At 43.9% G+C, this 18,692-nt stretch overlaps 1 protein-coding gene across 2 annotated transcripts in view; it reads left to right on the top strand.

Moving 5' to 3' along the window:
* The first annotated feature begins 2,992 nt into the window (after nt 1-2,992).
* Nucleotides 2,993-18,692, top strand: part of znrf3 (zinc and ring finger 3) — a 75,262-nt gene continuing 59,562 nt past the window's right edge. For both annotated transcript variants that reach the window (XM_023290270.3, XM_023290268.3), the window contains exon 1: nt 2,993-3,472. In XM_023290270.3, the coding sequence (XP_023146038.2) occupies nt 3,236-3,472 (237 nt within the window). In that variant the 5' untranslated portion in view covers nt 2,993-3,235. The remainder of the gene's footprint in view (nt 3,473-18,692) is intronic.

The following is an 18,692-nucleotide window of genomic DNA, read 5'->3' as shown; positions in this document are numbered from 1 at the left end:
GAGGCGCTGAAGAACTTCTTAAGTTTCAGCTTTGAATTGTTTTCCAGCCCCCTTTTTTCCCTTCTTCTTCTTCTTCTTCTTTTTTTTCTTTGAGTCCAAACACATGTTGACCATCACGCTTCCAGAGTCGGCTGCATTCTTGACCTAAAAAGTCCTCACAGTTGGTTTTCATAATCACACTGCCACACAGCTGACAGCAAGATGAAACCTTGTTTTCTGGGCTTTTTTGGATGCTAATCACTGCACAGAGCTCAGCCTTCGTTTGGGAGTTTTTCTTTGCAAGAGGCCAATGTGGTAGAACTACTGGAGACAGGGTTCTGCAAAGTGGAATCACTGTTTGGTGCATTTTTGTTGTGTAATGCTTTCAAAAAAGGGCCTACTTTTTGATTAAAATGAGACTGCTCTGTTCATTTCACCACACTGAAGCCAGAACAATGAACTTACAGTATCATCATCAGTCGCATGGTACTTGGAAGTCTTTTCAGTCGCACAAAGATTTGAATCTTTTTATTTTTCTTGCAGTCCTGGAAAGAAAGTGTATGTTTGTCTATTCTTTTCCATGTCCTTTCAAGACACAGTGTGCTTATTTTCTGACACATAATGAAGTCTCAGACACGGTGGAAGAAAAGGCACCAAGCAGAAGACGTTCTCCAGGAACTGGTCGCCACGACAGCTTCACAATAGCTTCTTTATTGTGAACAGAGAATGACTGAAAAATAATACGTCTGCAGTACATAACAGCAACAGTTAGAGTAAAAATGACAATTGCAGGATGCATTTTTTAAAGAGCCGATGATGAAACTCATCTTTATCAATAAACGCGTGATGAATCATGAATCATAAACCCGCCCCGGCTATTAGAACTTTTCCATCCAGCCACTAATTTGAGTTTCTGCAGATAGAAATTATGTCAAATTACATTTAAGCATTTAGAGGTTTGTAAAATGCCTGAAATGATCTGTGATTAGCTTGTCGGGCCCGTCTTGATGACGACAACTACTCTGAAGATCAAAGTCGACAGTTAATTGGAGATCCATCTGTCTAAAGACCGTGTGCGCGATTATACGAGTCTAAGTGAACTGCTTTCAACTCAGGAGCAGCACAACAGCTCAGGAATGGAAGATACTCAAAGAAAAGTAACAGATAGATAGTCTGATCGACTCATAATGCTAACCAGATGCAATCATTTCTCTCCACTGTCTGCTTTGACCCATCAGTTATATTTCCATATTGACTGGTCAATGTATATGAAATTTGTCAGAAATTATCCATTGGTGTCACAAAGGTACAACTAAATGTTTAAATGAATAATAAGAATCACTAATGTGTCACTGCTGAGGTGGTTATTCGTGAATTCACAGGAAAACATTTTGTTTATAGTGGAAAACTGTTTAGCTGTTGTGCAACTCTGCAAAATAAATTCTTGTCTAACCCTAATTTCTGAACACAGTTGGTCAGAAAAAACAGTCTTCAAGATAAATGTCGAAAAATTATATCCATGTTGAGTGAAATTGAATTGGATCTACAGTTTTGACAAATAAACTACGTCAATTAGGGTGAGAGTTGCAGCCAGCCATTATTAGAATCACTCATTTGGCATCGTTTTCAGTAACAGTTTTAAATGAATATGCTGTCACTTTTCAAAAACCCAAAGTGACATTGGTAAATAGCTTCTTTTGTTACACTCACGGCATAAAATGCCATCAAAACACTCCAAAAGCACCAAATTCTCAAAATCCAGAGGTGGAATATCTGGTATTTTGACTGAAATCGTAACTTGGCCATCGAAGTAGAAGTCCCAGCTCTGTAAAGGTTTACATTACAGACCCAGGACACCTTCAGTACAACTTTGCCACTGATTTTCCAAGTTTCTGCAACTCTACTGGAGGGATTCACCCCGTTTGTCCAAAACATATTCCCTCAATTGGTGTTTTGATGTTGGAGTTGGAAAGCACTGGCTAACACACCTCTCTAAAATCATGTAGGTGTCCAATTGCAGTGAGATATGGTGACTGGCGTCATTTTCATCAAACTATCTAGTGACCCCTTGTGTCCTTTGGATGGAGGCATCCTGAGAGAGAGCACCATGATCAAGACAGAAATACATCATCATCGGAGAAAGGTAGTTTTAAAGGGGCAAGTGGATCCAAATCATGCCAGAAAAATGTCCCCGACAGCATAATAGAGGCACCAGATCCCCTTACTGAAGAGAAATAGGTGAGTTTTTCCTTTAATTTGTCACCTGATAGGTAAGATGTCTAATATGCCTCAGTTAATTATGAATGTAAGTTTGTTCCAGATGAAATTATTGTAAAATTTATCATCAGTGCTGTTTAATTCAGAGGCCCTGCCTGGTATATTGTGTAAGTTGATTATTTATTTGTTTAGTTAGAATTCTTGGATTTTTGTCTGCTTGAAATGAAATTTTAAAAAAGGAAAAAGAAAACTTTCTATATGTCACTCAAACTGAGAAATCTCTCCCGGCCTGTAGGTGAGCAAATCTTGAATGAGATTGAAAAATTAGCCCGGTTAAATCATGAAGCGTCCTGAAGAGGGTAGTGTTTGTTTTAAGGTGGTACGGCGGCTGAAAACGTGTCAAACTGTGGGGTGAAGAACGCCACCGGGAAGCCTGGGAACGCAACTGCGAACGAACACGCGGGATCTGCTTCTTATTCAACTCCAGAACGCGAATTAACTCGAAAACTCGTGCGTAATTTCCAGATTTTCCAAACAATGCGTCCCTCTTGTCGGTGCGCACTGGAGTCCGCGGTGCCTCCTTAACTGAGTGCTGGCACTTGAGAGTGGGGAGTGCAAAGGAGAGGGTCAGAAAGAGTGGTGGGTGGGGATATAACCCTTTTGGAAGAGAGGAAAAAAAAAACTAAAAAAAAAAAAAGAAAAAATCACGTGTTTGGAGATCAAAGGAGATCCGCTTTGTAGAGGAGGAGGAGGAGGAGGAGGAGGGTGAGAAAGAAAGAGGGAGAGAGGGAGGGAGGGAGAAAGCCAGAGAGAGAGGGAGAGGGAGAGAGGCAGCGTTTGCAGGCAATGTAATTGACAAGGCTCGCAGTGGTGAAATAAACACGCTTCAGCCCAGGCGCAGTTTTTTTTATTGCTCAATTCCGACTCTTTTTGACGCATCGCACCGCAGCGCGCACAGACCTGCTCCCAAATTACCTTCAACCCGATCAATTAATCCGTGTGAAATTATGTCCCGATCGGCGCAGATCCAGCCGGCAAGATGATGATTTTACCAAGGAGAGGCTCAGATCGTGTGCCCGACTCGGTGGTCCCGGTGTTCTTGGTGGTGGTCGCCGCGTCTCTTCTTGGAACCGTTCTCGCCAAGGATACAGCCTTTGTGGAGGTGGTACTGTTCGAGTCCAGTCCCAATGGAGATTATACTACTTACACGACTGGCTTGCAGGGACGCTTCTCCAAAGCAGGAGCCACTATCAGCGCGGAGGGGGAGATCGTTCAAGTACGTGTAAAAGTCTCCCGTTTTCTGTCTAACCGGCGGGGGGAAATGACAAGCGGCGGTCCCGAGCAACGCAGCCGGGACTCCGGGTTGTAATTTCACCAAGCTGCCCCTTCTTAAAACTTTTTTTTTTCCCCAGAGGAAAGGAAAAGGGGGGTTTGACTAGAGTTTTGGATATGGTGTGTGTGTGTGTGTGTGTGTGTGTGTGTGTGTGTGTGTGTGTGTGTGTGTGTGTGTGTGTGTGTGTGTGTGTGTGTGTCTGGGTGTGTGTCTGGGTGTGTGTGTGAGGATGGTACTAAGCTTGCAAGCATATACGGTCACAAGATGGCTCCTATCTTGTGGAATTCATTCACAGGGAAAACATGCTCTTGCAAGTTATTTTGTTGATGTCTGGAGCGAACTTGAGTTACACTTAATTGGCCTCATCCACAAACACACGCGTGTTTTTTTTGTGGAGGAAGTGTTTTTTCCTTCCTCCTCCCAAACCGATACAAAATCGCCTCCGAAAAGTTTGTAAACTTTTTAGTTTAACTTCAACTCAGCAGATTTTACGCATTTGCGCAACAGCAGCGAGACTACTAGGTTGCAATCCGTGCGTAATTCTGACAGTTTTTCTTACAGTTGTGAGTTTGGTGTCGCTTTTAAAGCTTCAAAGTGTGTTTTTTAGTGGATGCGTAAAAGAAGCTACACGTCCCGCCGCTTGGAGCCTGTTAGTGTGTCCGCTGCATGTGAAGCTGCAGGTAGTTGGTTTTTGGCTCACTTTTAAACAGAAATATACACGTATAAATAAGAATTGAGTGAGCAGTGAGGACTGGAAGAAGCTTCCATGTTCCATCTTTTTTATTTCTTGGCCCCAGACATGACAAGTGCACTTGGCTGGAGCTGGTTATGCTTGGATCAACCATCCAGCTTTGACTGAGTGGAAGTCACTAAAATATGGAGCTTTTTTTTCTCTCTCCTTCCACTTGCCAAGTGTTTATTTGAAGTTTTCTAATTCTTGCTTAATCTGCTCGGCCCACAGCGAAGCACCAAAGAGTCATGTGTCAGAGCTTGAATGTTTGAATGTTAGATTTTCCTGACCTGGGATGGGACAGCTCTCTCTTTGGGCTCTTTGTGGATAATTGCAAAGCTGCTTGACTGTAGAGCACTTTTTGCATGGCTTGTGTGCCACTCTTTGAAGTTGTGTGTGTTTATTTGGAATGCAAAGTGCGTCTAATGCAGTCTGGTGGGTGAAGATTAGGACTGATAGTTGGAACAGAAAGCCTTGTGACTGACTAGACGAGGGTTTTTCTATTCTTCCTGGTGGATCATGAGGAGATGAAATCTAAGGTGTCACAGCATGAATGATGGTTTGGTTGCATTTGTTTTTATAAAAGAGAGGAGCTGCTAAAGTGTGGTGATCATTGCAGAGAGCTGAAAGCTGGGGGGGTTTAATCACCACGTTGCATCAAGTGTGTCCTGAAAGGCTGCAACACAAGACACCTCAACTGTCTTGTAGCATTTGCCCGTTTGTTTGCACTTCCTTCATCCATTCCCATCCTTCAGCCGTCCCTTCCTGCCCTGCAACAACCTCCACAGCCACACAGCAGCATCTTCTCACTGCATTTTGTTGTTTTCCTTCAAACCTCTAAAAGAACAGAAGATATGTGGGGATCAAAGCAGTTGAGGATACTCATGCACAAAAAAGTTCTCCTGTTTATACGCAGTGATGGCCATTTGGCGCCACTCGACAACCGCACAGAAATGCCGGACCTCAGCTTTACATCGAAAACCACATCTATTTAGGTTTGCTTTCTTTGCTAACATAGCTTCTGACCACTTAGAGACAGCTTATATTTTGTCAGGCTATAATGAGGGGCAGTTTTTCCAGCTCTGTCTTGAATTTCTTACAGCGTATAGTCTCCTGGAGATTTATGTAAGTTGAAACTGACAATGAATGACAACCGTACAACCTGAGGAGTATAATTTTAAAGCCGGGTATCCGATTCCCTACTTGTAAATTTTGTACTTGTGAAATAACATTGCAGGAGCGTGTTGGGAAATTTCTGCGGTGTTGTTTTACACTGGAATTGGGTTGAAAGCAAATATTTAGGTTCTTGCGCATTCATTTGTCCGCGGTGACCTCTGCAGCCGCCGCGACTTTTGGCTCTCAAGGTTTGAGCTTCCAGAGTATGGAGCTTGATCTGGGAGCCTTCTAGTCCTCCCTTGTTTTGATCAGAGCCCTGAGGGGTTTGCATTGCCTTGAGTGTGTGGGCATAGTCGCGGCCAGACCTCAGCAGGTATGGGTACAAATACCAAATGAGAAAAGGGGGCCTTGGCAGCCTTCCTGAGAAAAGACCCCAACCACGATCGGCCGTCATAAGCTCCCCGACTCGCCTTTTGCTAATTCCCTAAAGCTAACACCCCCTCAGCTCTGCCTGAAGAGTGGCACACGCTGCCGGGGCCAAAAATAATAAATTAACTTAATTTGCTTCTTGCTCTCCTCAAAGTGAAGTCGGAGGGGGGGGAGAAGCGTGATGACGCAGATCTGGCCACAGTGCCAAACCCCAGGCTTCCCAAGCCAGTTCCCTGATTGCTGCAGTTTGAGCTCTGTAATAGCAAAGTAGTCAATGTCTCCTCAAACCACTCTGTCAGGACATGAAGCTGTGCGAGCATGGGACAGGCTGAATATGGCTGCTGGTTGTTAATCCTGCCAGCTGATCATCACCTCTTGTCCCAGGTTTGAATACTTCCTGATTCAACTCCTATAATGAAAATATCCCGGTATAGTGACAACGCAGCCTGGAGAAATTAAGTGGACTTGATTTTTGCGCTCAATACTTCATATTTTAAAAGTTTCAATAGAGTTGCCGTATGTTTACGCACACTAGCCGCAGTTTTGACTTGTCTTATGCCTTTCTAAGCAGAGCAGCGATGGCACGATTGATTCTTTGCTTGACTGAGTCGTCCAGGTGTGAGCATGGACACCTGCGTTGGCGTAAGTTGACAAAAGCAGCAGATGATCTGTCTAGATTTAATTTAATTTCAGCGGCGGAGGACGCTTAGTTAGACATCTCATCACTGCGCCCTTCTCATTTGCATCATTGTCAACAGCTCTCCTGATTAGAACCGGTTTAGATGCGAAGGGAAGCGCCATCTGCTGCTCATCATTCTCTATTGTCTCTCAGATGCCAAATTGTCCTTCCTGTAGCGAGATGAGCTGCGATGCGCCGCACGAGTTCACATCTGCCTCTGATTTCCAGCGGGCCTGTGGCCTGTGCTGTCAGCATGTGAGTGAGGAGCTGAGCAGGGACGTGGCAGGGGCACACAGAGGACCAGATGGAACTCATAGTGTCGTCGGCCAGAACCGAGAGGGAATAATGTGGCTTTTGCCTACTTCCTCTCAGAAGGGACACAGAGCATCCCCTGAGTCCAGCGTCAGGAAGAAGAGGCTACAGTTTCCCAACACACCGCGAGCAGCCGTTTCACCTTTGAACTTCATCTCCAATGCTTGTGAAGCACCAGTAACTATAGCTGGGAGACTTCATGGTGCGGTTCTTTGAAAGCTGCAGTTTTTTTCTTCTCTGACTGGATGTGCAGGGGGAAAGTGGTGGTTTTCAGCTAAGACAACGATGAGCTTAAATACTGGAGCTCCTACCTTGGAGCTGGCAGGAGTTGTGTCGCGCTGCATTTAGACTATAATGAGAGCTTTAGTGGTTTAAGGCATCCAGCGCGCTTTCTCACCACAGCCTGGAAACCCCAAGAGGCCATAATGGGCCGGGCCCAGACGGTAGGTGCCAGGGACCGGGCCACTCCCAGCGCCAAAGCAACAGTAGCAGTACACAAACGCTGGTTTAAAAGGTTAAAAGTGCTGCTCCCTACTTTTTTCCATTTATTGGCTTGGCGGTCGCAGCTGTATTTTAAGTGCTATCGTCTCTTAACCGCCACCCTGTTTCACTTTCATGTCCCAGCCAAAGTAATTTGAGGCTGCGTTTCTCCCCTTTTTGGAATAGAACAGACTAAACTGTTTTTCTCTTTCTCTTGCTTAACACCCCCCACTCCGGTCTTCCTTTCAGACGCAGCCAAAATTTGCTACGCATCCTATATTGCATGTGAATGACTTCAAATGATGGCTGCAACTGGGCGGCGTGCACTGATGAGTTGTCTGTTAAAACCTCGGATATATGGGAAGCATTCCTTTGTTGCACACCGTTTGCCATCTCTCTCTCTGCTTATTTCGTGTAATTTCTCTTGCGTCTGCCTGATAATAACTACATGAAATATTCCAACGATTTGTCCTTCAAAATAAAACTTCAGACCTGTTAAGGTTGCATTTTATATTAAAGATGAGCCTAATTGTTTTCCAGACGAATACTTGTTTAGCCTACAATACTGTGCATTTAATGGCTTTAATCAGCCGATACTTGACTTCATCCTGGAAATGCAAGCATAAACCTATTTTTTGCACTTGACGTGTGTGTCAATCTTAAACCACCTAATTTCCTGTTGGGTCTCTTTGTACTTGTCCAAACTTCTTTTAATTGGAACAACGCTGCTTCCCAAAACCAGCAGCCCCTGTTTCCCTCTCCTGCCCCTGGCTCTTTTTGCTCCGTCTTCTCCATGCGTCCGCCTTCCTGAGCCTCACATTCCCACTCGGTGCACAGCTCCACCTGGAACAAGTGCATGTTGGTACTGGTGGCCCCAGTAGCTATGTTAGTTTCCACTGGGCTGAATGGCTGAGCTGGATCTTTGATGTTCCCCCTCCAAAGAGAGATTAGCAGTCAGCGTGGTGCTCTTCGCTGCTGCTCCAGGCCTCTCCCAGGGGAGCTCAGAGCCCCCCCACCGGTGTCACTCTCCTCCTGATCTGCCATTGATTATGTGTCCGAGTTCATTTGTATGAGCGTTTGTCCTCGGCGTTACACCTCAATCGCGAGGAAATGTTAATTCTGCTTTGCCTGAGGTTGTGATTTTTCTTGTACGGCTGCTGGGAAATGCAGCGTGAGACAGTGTCACACTTTCACAGGTGGGGAAAAAAGTGCTTCTTCTCATCTTCGCTTGAGCACGTCTGCGACAAGATGAAGAAGAGTCCGGTGTGGGTTTTTTTTCTTCCTTTTTTCATTTTCTGAACAGTCCCTGGTGTGTTTCTGCCTGTGTTTGATGAAATGGTGCTGAAAGGCCCAGTCCATCCCCTCAGCCCACATTTTTATCCACTGACACAGAGGGTCTGCAAAACAAAGGCTAAAGGGTCGAGGGTTATGAAATGACAATGCTCGCAGTAGCTCATCCAGGCAGAGGCATGCTTTGTTGTCAGCCAGGAATGTGCTGACTAACCGTGGAAGGCCACAACGCCAGCCTCCTCTTTTGTGGTGCTTTTTTTTTTTTTTTTTTTTTTTGCCAATAGACTAGGAAGGTAGCGGTGCAGGGAGTCTGTAACACGGTGAGCACACACTTCTACTCCTTGGTAGGTTTGTGCCGTTGCGGTCGTCCTGCGTTTGTTTTCATAAAAGGAAAAATCTTATCACAGATCTTTCCCCACTCACCCAAGGTCAAGAACACAGGGTTCAAAGTTCTGTCTTTTGTGTATTTCATTACATAATAATCAGCCTTGTATGTCTTACAAATAAAATGTTGCTGTTGTCGTTTTCATTCGTGCTAATGCTTCAGCCATAGTTTCATTTTCTCTTACAGGTTTACTGTTTTTGTGCACGTGATCACCCTCGGCCTAATGCATCATATTAATGTTGTCGGCTTCTCCTGTCAGAAACCCTGCTATTTTTCTTTTCCCCCTTTTGTTTCATATAATGGATTCCTGCACAGCCGAGGCAAAGGTCATTTACAGGGGTGCCAGATGGGGACAAATCCGTTTCAGGTGGAAGCTTCCTACCCCATTATTTCCCCTCACCCTCCCTTCCTAGACTGCTTTCTAGAGACTCCCTCCATACGTGTGTGTGTGTGTGTGTGTGTGTGTGTGTGTGTGTGTGTGTGTGTGTGTGTGTGTGTGTGTGTGTGTGTGTGTGTGTGTGTGTGTGTGTGTGTGTGTCTGTGTGTCTGTGTGTGTGTGTGTGTGTCTGTGTGTGTGTGTGTCTGTGTGTGTGTGTGTCTGTGTGTGTGCAGGTAGCAAGGAAGATCCAGGCTGTAACACAATGAGGCAAGAGGTATGATGGACTGGGCTTGTTTGGTCAGATGAGAACAAGCTGGGTTACCTCTGAATTTTCTGGCAGAGCGTTGTGCGTCTCCAAACTCTGCAGTGAAGATATATTGCTGTATCTTCCCACCTCCTCCTCTTTCCTGTTGCTAAAGATGCGCCCTAGATTTTTGAAATGAAAAATTGCCTTTCTTTTTATGCTGTCCCTGTTTCATAGGTGTAGTTGAAGGTATTGGGTACACAGGATTTTCTGGTTTGTATTCTGTCTTGAAAGGCTATTCTAGCAAAGCAGAATATTTCTTTTTTTCAAAAGGGATAACTCCTTTTGTGCAGCCGAGGAGAAGATGAATCACTGTAAAACCTTCGCCAGCTCATTCTGATTTGACTCAGGTCCCAAAGGGTCAGGTGAAACTTTTCCCCTTTTATGAATCTGCAAATATAGTATGCTCATTGACACACCATGCCAATAAAAGCTCTGTAGTACAGCCCAGGGCTTTGATAAAGCCTCCCGTCCTTCCCCTCGATCTCCGTCGGCAGCTCAGGCCACGCTGCCGCTTTCTCTCCAGCCCATGGACCCTGAACAGGGAGGGGCCTGCAGGGCTGGGTGAATAGCTGCCGGGAGTCATGCTGCGGGTGTAAACCACATGAATGTGCCGCCTGAGCAGATAGGATCAGGCGAGGCGGGGAGGCCTGGGAGGCCACGACGCTCAGCGCAGCACCGCGTGCTAACATCAAAGGCAGCGCTGAAGGGGGGAGGAGGGGAGGAAGAGAGCGAGCGAGGGCTGGGCTAAAACTCTTCAAAGGCCTCTCTGACTAATGCCAGCCCTGATATGCGGCGCTGCAAAACTGAATGATGACGTAATTGCAGAGCTCCGAGCTAAATCCGCTCCCATACAAATAAAGGTGGAGGTGTTCCTTTGCACAAGCACGGTGAGAAAAATACTTTGAGTGTTTAGTTGAAGGCAGAGCTGAGAACAGCTCGCAGGTGAACTTGTTGGGTGACCTTCTGATGCCATGCTGCTGCAAGGGTCCCAGCTAGGAAAAGTTTAATTTAACTTTTTCAACAGAGGGGAATAGATTTGGCCTGATTTTGGGTTAATCCGCTGGGCGTTTCTAAAGTACACAACAGGTGGGACAGAGTTGACTCTGTTCTTTGTAAAGTTTATACAGGGCTTGTGTTGATGTGTGTGTGAGGTGGAGTGCGTACATGCGCTTCTCTTGTAATGTGAGTTAAACCAAGCATGACGGCGGATCCTTTCAAAATGTCCCCGTGATCATCAGGCTGATCACTCATTGACAGCTCCCATGACAGATGAGACGCTGCAGGACAGTATCTCACAACAATAATTCACCGTTGTAGATGGAGTTTATCAAAGGTTATTTGCATGCCTCTGAAGTTCTCTTGTCGTTGTCCCCCTTTTTTATATGTTAAATTAGCGATAAACAGCTGCACTTTTATTTATTAGAGGTTCATGCTGAGGTCGGCCTTTTAACTCCTGCATCCTGGGTTGGATTTGGAAGTCGGGACTGCAGCACAAAGCCTTTGTTGCTGCTTGAAAAGAAGAGACCTCCTTGTTTTTCAGCATTCACTGTAGCAGTTCATGACTATCACAGGACCATCCAGCTAATCGTTATACTTGAATGGATGGAGACAAAACGCAGTTCATACCAAAGCTTCCAATTAAGGCAGCAAATAGCAGTTCCTCCCAGCTCATCTGTTTGTTTTTTTAGTCTTAGGATGCAAGAAAATAATGTCTTCAAATAGCTTCCGCTTTGATTTGTAATCCAACTTTTCATTCTTGCCTGATGTGCTGTGAATATATCAACACTGTGGTGCATGCAGAACTGCAAAATAAATCTTAGCCAGCAGTTTCATATAATTGTGTCCACGCTGTTACTGCATGCAGGTCCGCTGTGAGCTGATGAGCGCTTTGCCTTTATTTCAGCATCAGTTTGCAGACGCATGCTGCCTCTAAAGTGCTGCTGTTGGGTGAAAAACTGCAATTGAACATCGTGCTGTGAGTGAAGAAAGGCTATCCAAACCTTCCAGACACTGATATTGTTCAAAACATTGTGGGAGACTGTACAATGCAGCCTGTGTTTTATAATGGAAGACAATCTTAACAGGATTTTCTTTTACGATTTTCAATACAAAACTTTTTTATAAGCCTGAGTTTACACTGTGCAGCTGTAATATGAGTCTGTCTGCAGATACTCACACATAAATGACTCAGACTAGGATCTAAGTAAAAATTAAAAAAAAAAAAAAAAGTCCATATGGTGTTATTTTATATGCTTGAAGACATGAGCAGAATAAGCACCATAACTGAGCACCTTGAAACTGCACTCTGAGGGATTTGTACATGACACATCTAAGGAATCAGTCCCATCCGCAGGCAGGGCGGGGCTTTCTGTGTCATCATTGTGCTTCAGAATCAGTTTCTGGTTTGAACTTGCATGTCTGGCCGCATTACTCAAATACTGCAACATGTAAATGTGTGCTAGTGTTTCGGAGCAGAGTTGTGGGTGAGCTGGTGTGCTGAGCTGCAGGGACTAGGTAGATGCGAGTGGAAAAGAAGGCAGGAACTCTATAGATTTTCACATTCTAGAGGAAGCAACAGTGAAGAGTTACATTTCAAGGCAGGAAGGGATTATTTTAATGGAACAACACGTCTAAATATGTAACTTTGACACACAGATGTGAATTATTAGGGGTTTAATCAATATCCTGAGATAGACTTAAAGATGCTGCAACCAGTTTGGCTAACAGATTTGACATTTTCTGTCATGCAAATTGTGTCCGTACTCTTGTCGTCCACCTTCCAAACCCCCCCGGCTCAGTGTGAACCTGAGTGTACATGGAAAGGTCAAGATAATTACTCCTGGCCAGCTGTGTCCATTTCTTTCCCCTTGCGGTCCATCTGTTCACCTCTCATTGGCCTTGCATGATGCTGTCAGGAAAAAATGTCAAGACTACAGGTGACTAAGATGGATGAAAATGGGGGAAAATGATCACACTTTTTTTTTGTGTGTGTACACCACGAAACGGAGCACATCATTATCTGTGTCACTGTGTTTTTTCAGTCTCACACCTTCTCTTTTATGTGTCCAGATTCATCCTTCTGTCACTGTAAAAGCTGCACTTTTCATTTTATGCAATTTAGAGGAAAAAAAGGCAGAGAAGATCTTTGCTATTCTTTGCTGACAGTGTATGGGCAGTTTGTCCAAACACACTTGGCTCTCTAATGATAACTTGTCCTTGGACATGTCAAGGAATCTAGTTGTTTCTCAGAATGCCGTTTTGAGAGAAAGGAGAGATGGAGTGGGAGAAGATGGGAATGACAGAAAAAGACGGGGCCAATGCAGCCCTTTGCTATTCCGTCTGCATCCCACAGGCATGTGCAAGTCAAATTGTCCCCCCCATGGGTGACATGCATCCCGCAGGCATTTCGAAGTAAACACATCTCAGGGAATGTGGCTCTAAGATTTGGATAGTGGCCTCGCCATACAGTTGGAAACATCTCTAGCAACAACAACAACAAAATACCAATGCATAGATTTGAAATTTGTTTATTTTTAAATTATTTATCCAGAAGAAAAAGCTCAGACACATTCTTATTCCGTTAAAGAATAGTTCGACATTTTAGATAATACTGTTACATTTTTATGTGGGAGCTTTAAAAATGCAGTTTGGATGATTTTGTTTTGTTCCAAACGAACTTGTTCTTTGTGCTAAGCTACCTCGCTGCTACCTGTAGCTTCATAACAGATAAACACGGCATTTATTGTTTTTAATCCACACATTTTCTACATCAACAGATGCCTTATTATTTCAACTGATACTTGGTTCATTAGAAGTTATTTTTTTTGACAGTGCAGTAAATGTGATGTGTTTTACTTTTGCAGCTCTGAAGACATCATTTGGTTCTAACTGAAATAGCGTTAGCAAGAGCATCAATAGGAACCATATAAAAAGCCATATCATCCACAGATATTAGATTAACCCTCTATAACCCTGTACAGTTTCTGGGAGTTTTTTCAGTCAAATATATAGTCCTGCATCGAAATGGAAACAGCATGATTATGGCTAGAAGTATGGGGAACAAAAAGAATGTCCTCTGTACGGTATGGCACAGCTACAATGCCATAAATTATTTTTAAAAAACAGATTAACAAAAGTTGACTGTCATTGATTATTTATTTTCCAAAAAAATTAAAACCGAAGCCTTTCTCCTGTTTGACTCTGTGTCAATACACGCTACAGTTCTGCTCAGTTCAGCCAAAAAGTCCCAGAATTTTTGTCACATGACTGTTGCTCACAGCTGAGTCACTAATAGCATCTCAGTTGTACCACAGAGCACAGAATTTTTTGCTTTTTACAGATTCTTCTTGGAGCAGATGGTTCATTTTTTGTAGAATTTGTAGAATTAAGGGATTCTGATGAAATATCACAAATTTGAGCTGACATTTGGTTAATGTTCCCGACCACACTGCATGTCACCAAAAAATAGTTTGAGGACTAAAAGAAAATTGAAAATTTGTAGATTCCTTCTGTTTTCATGGTTTCTGACTCTGATAAATACAGGTTTTCTAAATACAACAAACTGTGGGTGGGTTTTAGGGTTTACAGGATGTTGATATACTCTTCATTAAAATCAGTTTGCAGTGAAGTTAAATCTGCACCTCTTTAGTCTTGACTGTCTGTTGGACACTGGAAGCACCACTACTGCCCGCTCCAATTTCATTTGATCAGCTTTAAACCAAGCTACCGAGTCTCTTCTGAGAGGTGTAAAATCTGACAGAAAATATTGTACTTCCTACCATGAAAACCTGGGTTTCTCAGTGAGCTTTTTATGTGAATTCTCCATAAAGAGGTTTATCTATAGCACTGCTACCGAATGATAACAAAAGGCTGGTGCGACCGGCTGTGACCATTTCTAAATTTTCATGATTTGATTGAACACCAGACCATCCCAGTTAAGTCTAACCTTGAGGCCATTTCCTTTGGCAACCACATATTGTGCTTTTGGTTCAGCTTTTCTACAGAACTGCCTCAAGCTAAGCTCATGGACAGAGGATTTTGGTGAGGTACTGATGCGTACATTCGTCATAATTATTGTTTTGCAAGAGCTGGAGTTTGAATTGCCCAGGCAACGGGGGGAAGCTTTAGAATTCAAATTAGAGTGTGGGATTGAGCTTTAAAGTTGTGGAGAAGGGCTGTTTTCTGTTTTTGGTTATTGCATCCAGGAAAGCTCGGTTGTTTTTGCACTCTACCCCCTGTTGATTGGTCTGGGTTGCTCATGCATTAAAAGCTTGAGTTGGCATGGTGCGTTTGTTCTCATGAGTTGAGGCAGCCATGGGAGAAAGGTGAGCAAAAAATAAAAAAAGCCTTGGGGATACGCTGGGTTCTCCTGCGTGAAAACAAGACAACAAGCAAACCGTTTCCAGCCCTTAGAATTGTGTCATAATGAAACAAAACGGCAAATGCAAGTACATTTTTCTCTCGTCTCGTCTTTCATAAGTTTTTTTTTTTCTTTTTGCTCTCCTTGTGTCTGTGTTCTCTCCCTCTGTTCGGCATGGGAGGGGAAGGGGGAGGTCGTATAAATGTGAGACCACACATGCTGTGTCAATGTTTGCTGGAATAATTAGAGACAATGTGGGCCAATAACGGGAGGAGTGCAGTAACCTGAACTCACTTTGTTCTGCCCCGACAGCAACACAAAAGCCATTCACAGACGCACAGATCGGCGGGCTCAGAGCAGGAGCAACTGCACTTTTAGCCAGCACAGCGCTCGGCTGGGGAGGATCAGCAGGAAAATGGAATTGGTTTCTATGGAGGGGCTCAAAGTGATGCTGATGTCACTCCGAAAGCCTTTTAAGTACTGCCTGTACATCCCCGCCACCAACCCCCCAAAAAACAGCCCTACCCCTCATCACCTCCCCAGTCATCCGACACATGTCCCCGGCTTAGAGAGCCCTCTTTAACTAGAGGATATCCGGCCGCTCGGTATGCAAAGAGCCTGCGGATTCCTGACATGAGTGCTAGAGCTGGATTCAGAGGTGACTTTCAGCGTAGCCAGACAACTGTTGGATTAGCAGGACACTTTGCGTTGACTCTGAGCCAATGGGAGGAACCCTGGCCAGAAGTAGGGCGGGCTGGTTAAATGCAGGCTAATGGCATGTGGGTTAGATTGCATTTTGAGCATACCTGTATACCCTGTACCCTGCAGAATTTAACAGTAACCTCAACAGGAACCTTAAAGTAAAACCTCATTGGAACATGTAAAACAGATAAAGACAGAAGAAAAATATGACTGAGGTGATTTTACATTGAAGTCTGAAATACTTCTTGCATAGAAAGGAATGAGATTTTATGCCTAAAAATCCCTGAACAGTGGCTGTTAAGTGTTGCCTAAGCCGCGGGTGTTTCTGTGGCTGCAGCAGAGTGACCCGCTGCTGCGCTCACACCCAGGCTGGACCAACTGGTTTGTCCCCTCCGGTGTCCATCTTGAAAGGGGACACCGCTATGGGATGCATACATCCCCTGGAGGTCGCTGGTGTCATTGTGGCACCTGTCCCCTCCACTCTCAGCCCGTGTCAACAGCTCAGATTTATTTACATTCACTGTTTTCTCTTTTCCAGTGGACAGAGCTGGAAACAGCAGATGATTGTTTGTGTGTTCTGGAAGTCTGTCAGTAGACAGAGTTTATACTTGGTGGCCATCGGTGCTGAATGATCGTTACATCAGATAATAGTGGGACTAGTCTTGCGATATGTATGTGGGCTTTTTTTTTTCCTTTCATATTTATACTTACTGTGGACTCATTTGTCGCTGCAATATAAAGTCTTGCACCTCTGTGGAATCAACACAACTCCAAAATGTCTTTTAGGAAGCAAAGTAAACTTATAATGCCATAAATTATTAAAAATGAAAAAATAAAAATTTAATCTTTAAATATTTTACAAAAATGAAAGCAAAAAAAAAAATGTAATCAACATGTACAGCATTTTTCCACTGGTGTTACCAGTAGATCAAAAAACAGTGGCTTTACTACTAAACTATATATAATTAAGTGTTTGCATTTTAATTTGGCTTTCGTCGTTCTTTTATTTGTTCTCTTCTCTTTGTAAGCACACCCTGCAGGAGAGTCCAGTTCAGCCTAATAGTTGCTGAATTTTTGTTCTGTGCCTGTTGGTTGCAACTGAGTGAGTAATAGCTTTCTGGTTGTGCCAAGGAGGGCAACATTTTTTGTTTTTCACAGAATCTGATTAGAGCAAACTGTTCAATTTTTGCCAATTTTTAAGCAAGACGTTGAAAAAAGTTGCGATTTTAAGCTGCGATTTTGTTACATTTCCTGATGGATGATTATTTCAAGGACAGCTGGAAAGTTGAATATCTCAGGATTCTTTTGGTTTTCACATTTTCTGACTGATAAATGGTGTGATTTTATCTGTTTATTTAATTGTTGTTGGAAGATGCCTTATAAACCAGTGGATTTTGGGATTCAGAGGGTTAAACTAGCAACAGCTCGAAATTCTTTCAGTCTCAGTCAAACTCTGCTGCAGAAATCTTGGTCGTTCTTGCTAAACACAACAACAGTGTTGTGCACCGTAGTATTCTTGTGCGGATGCAGTACTGTGTATTTAAGCTTCTTCTCATGTTTCGATATTTATAGGTACTTGTCTGTGAACTTGATTGCAGTTACTTTTTGTTTGTTTTTTCCACAAACCGCACGCATCCCAAATCTCATAAGGAGCTGGTTTGGTTCAAAAATACCCTGTACAGACTTAATGCAGTGTGAGGGTATTTCCCTCCAGGAATAACTTGTCCTTAAACTCTTTGGTCATTTATATTTATTATTTTTCAATTTTGTATCATGGCGCCTCCTCTTATCTCCGTTTTTAGCCTGCGGATGCACAACAGCTTTCATTTTGTTTTCTTCCACTCTCGCCCCTAATCATTTTCAGATTCTCTTCTTTTGCCTCCTTGCCCTTCTCTTCTCTCACCCCTTCCCTCTGTCTTTTTTTCTTTCCCTTTTTCTCCTCCCTCCCTGTATATATCTCTCCTTCTCTTTCCATTCCACTGGCCTGATGTTCTGTCCTGTGCTCCCGGTTGACAATGTGTTCCTCATCACAGCTTGTGTTTCCTCTTATCTGCTGTTCTTTTATCAGCGGCCGCCACACATGCCCGAGAGAAAGGGGGAGAGCGGAGGCATGAGGGGAGGGGGGAATGATGCTATCAACAGGTGGAGATTTCACCACAAGAGTTCAGGGGCCCAGTGTAGCCGGTGGAGGGCCCGGCCGGAAAGCCTCTGACATGGGAGCCTGAAATGTGAATTCAGAACAACGTGAACCCCGCTGTCGTCGTAACGCCGGCCCTGTTCAGTTGCATCCCCAACAAAAATGACAAATGGGCTTTTTGGCATGACGCTTGCAGAAGAAGAATCATTTCCTTGACAAATACCAGGCAGTAAAGTATCCGTTTTCTTCATTTTAGAGCTGCATTACCTCCTTCTGTTATTCCGCCGTGCTGGCTAGCTGTGCGTGGGCTGTTCACCTTGAGTCATGGTCAGCAGCGAAATGTTCTGCAGAATGTATGCAGAGTGCAAAGCCATTTAACGGTGCATCAAGAGCTCCATGTGGTGTATTTGTCAGCACTCTGTTGGGTTTCTGCAATGGATGCATGTCTGTGGAAAAGATGCTGTTGAAAAATGCAAGACTGATACATGTTTTTACATTAAGATCCCCCAAGAAACAGATGTTAGTGGTGCAGGACATGAAAAACGCATAGTTTCACTCAAACAAACCAATACCTGAGCCAGGTGTAAAGCAAATTTAGAATGTTAAATCATGCCATTAATTGACAGCCACTTCCAAAGTGTGGCAGCAGTGCATGTGAGGTTCTTGCACCACAAAATGGACAAATCCTTGACATGGAGGGAAAGGAGAGCGGGGATGATGGGGTCACAACAGCGGGTAAACCAAAGCATGGGCTCACAAAAGCCTAAAATGATATCGCTGGTGGATATCTGGATGCCTGGGATGCTTTGGATGGCTGCTGTACACTTTTGGCTTTGTCTTTGCAGGGATGAATAGGGG

Source organism: Amphiprion ocellaris, chromosome 6, assembly GCF_022539595.1.
Source record: "Amphiprion ocellaris isolate individual 3 ecotype Okinawa chromosome 6, ASM2253959v1, whole genome shotgun sequence".
In the NCBI taxonomy this organism is placed as follows: domain Eukaryota; kingdom Metazoa; phylum Chordata; class Actinopteri; family Pomacentridae; genus Amphiprion; species Amphiprion ocellaris.
The sequence above is the reverse complement of the archived record's forward strand: the minus strand, read 5'-3'. Positions and strand labels throughout refer to the sequence as shown.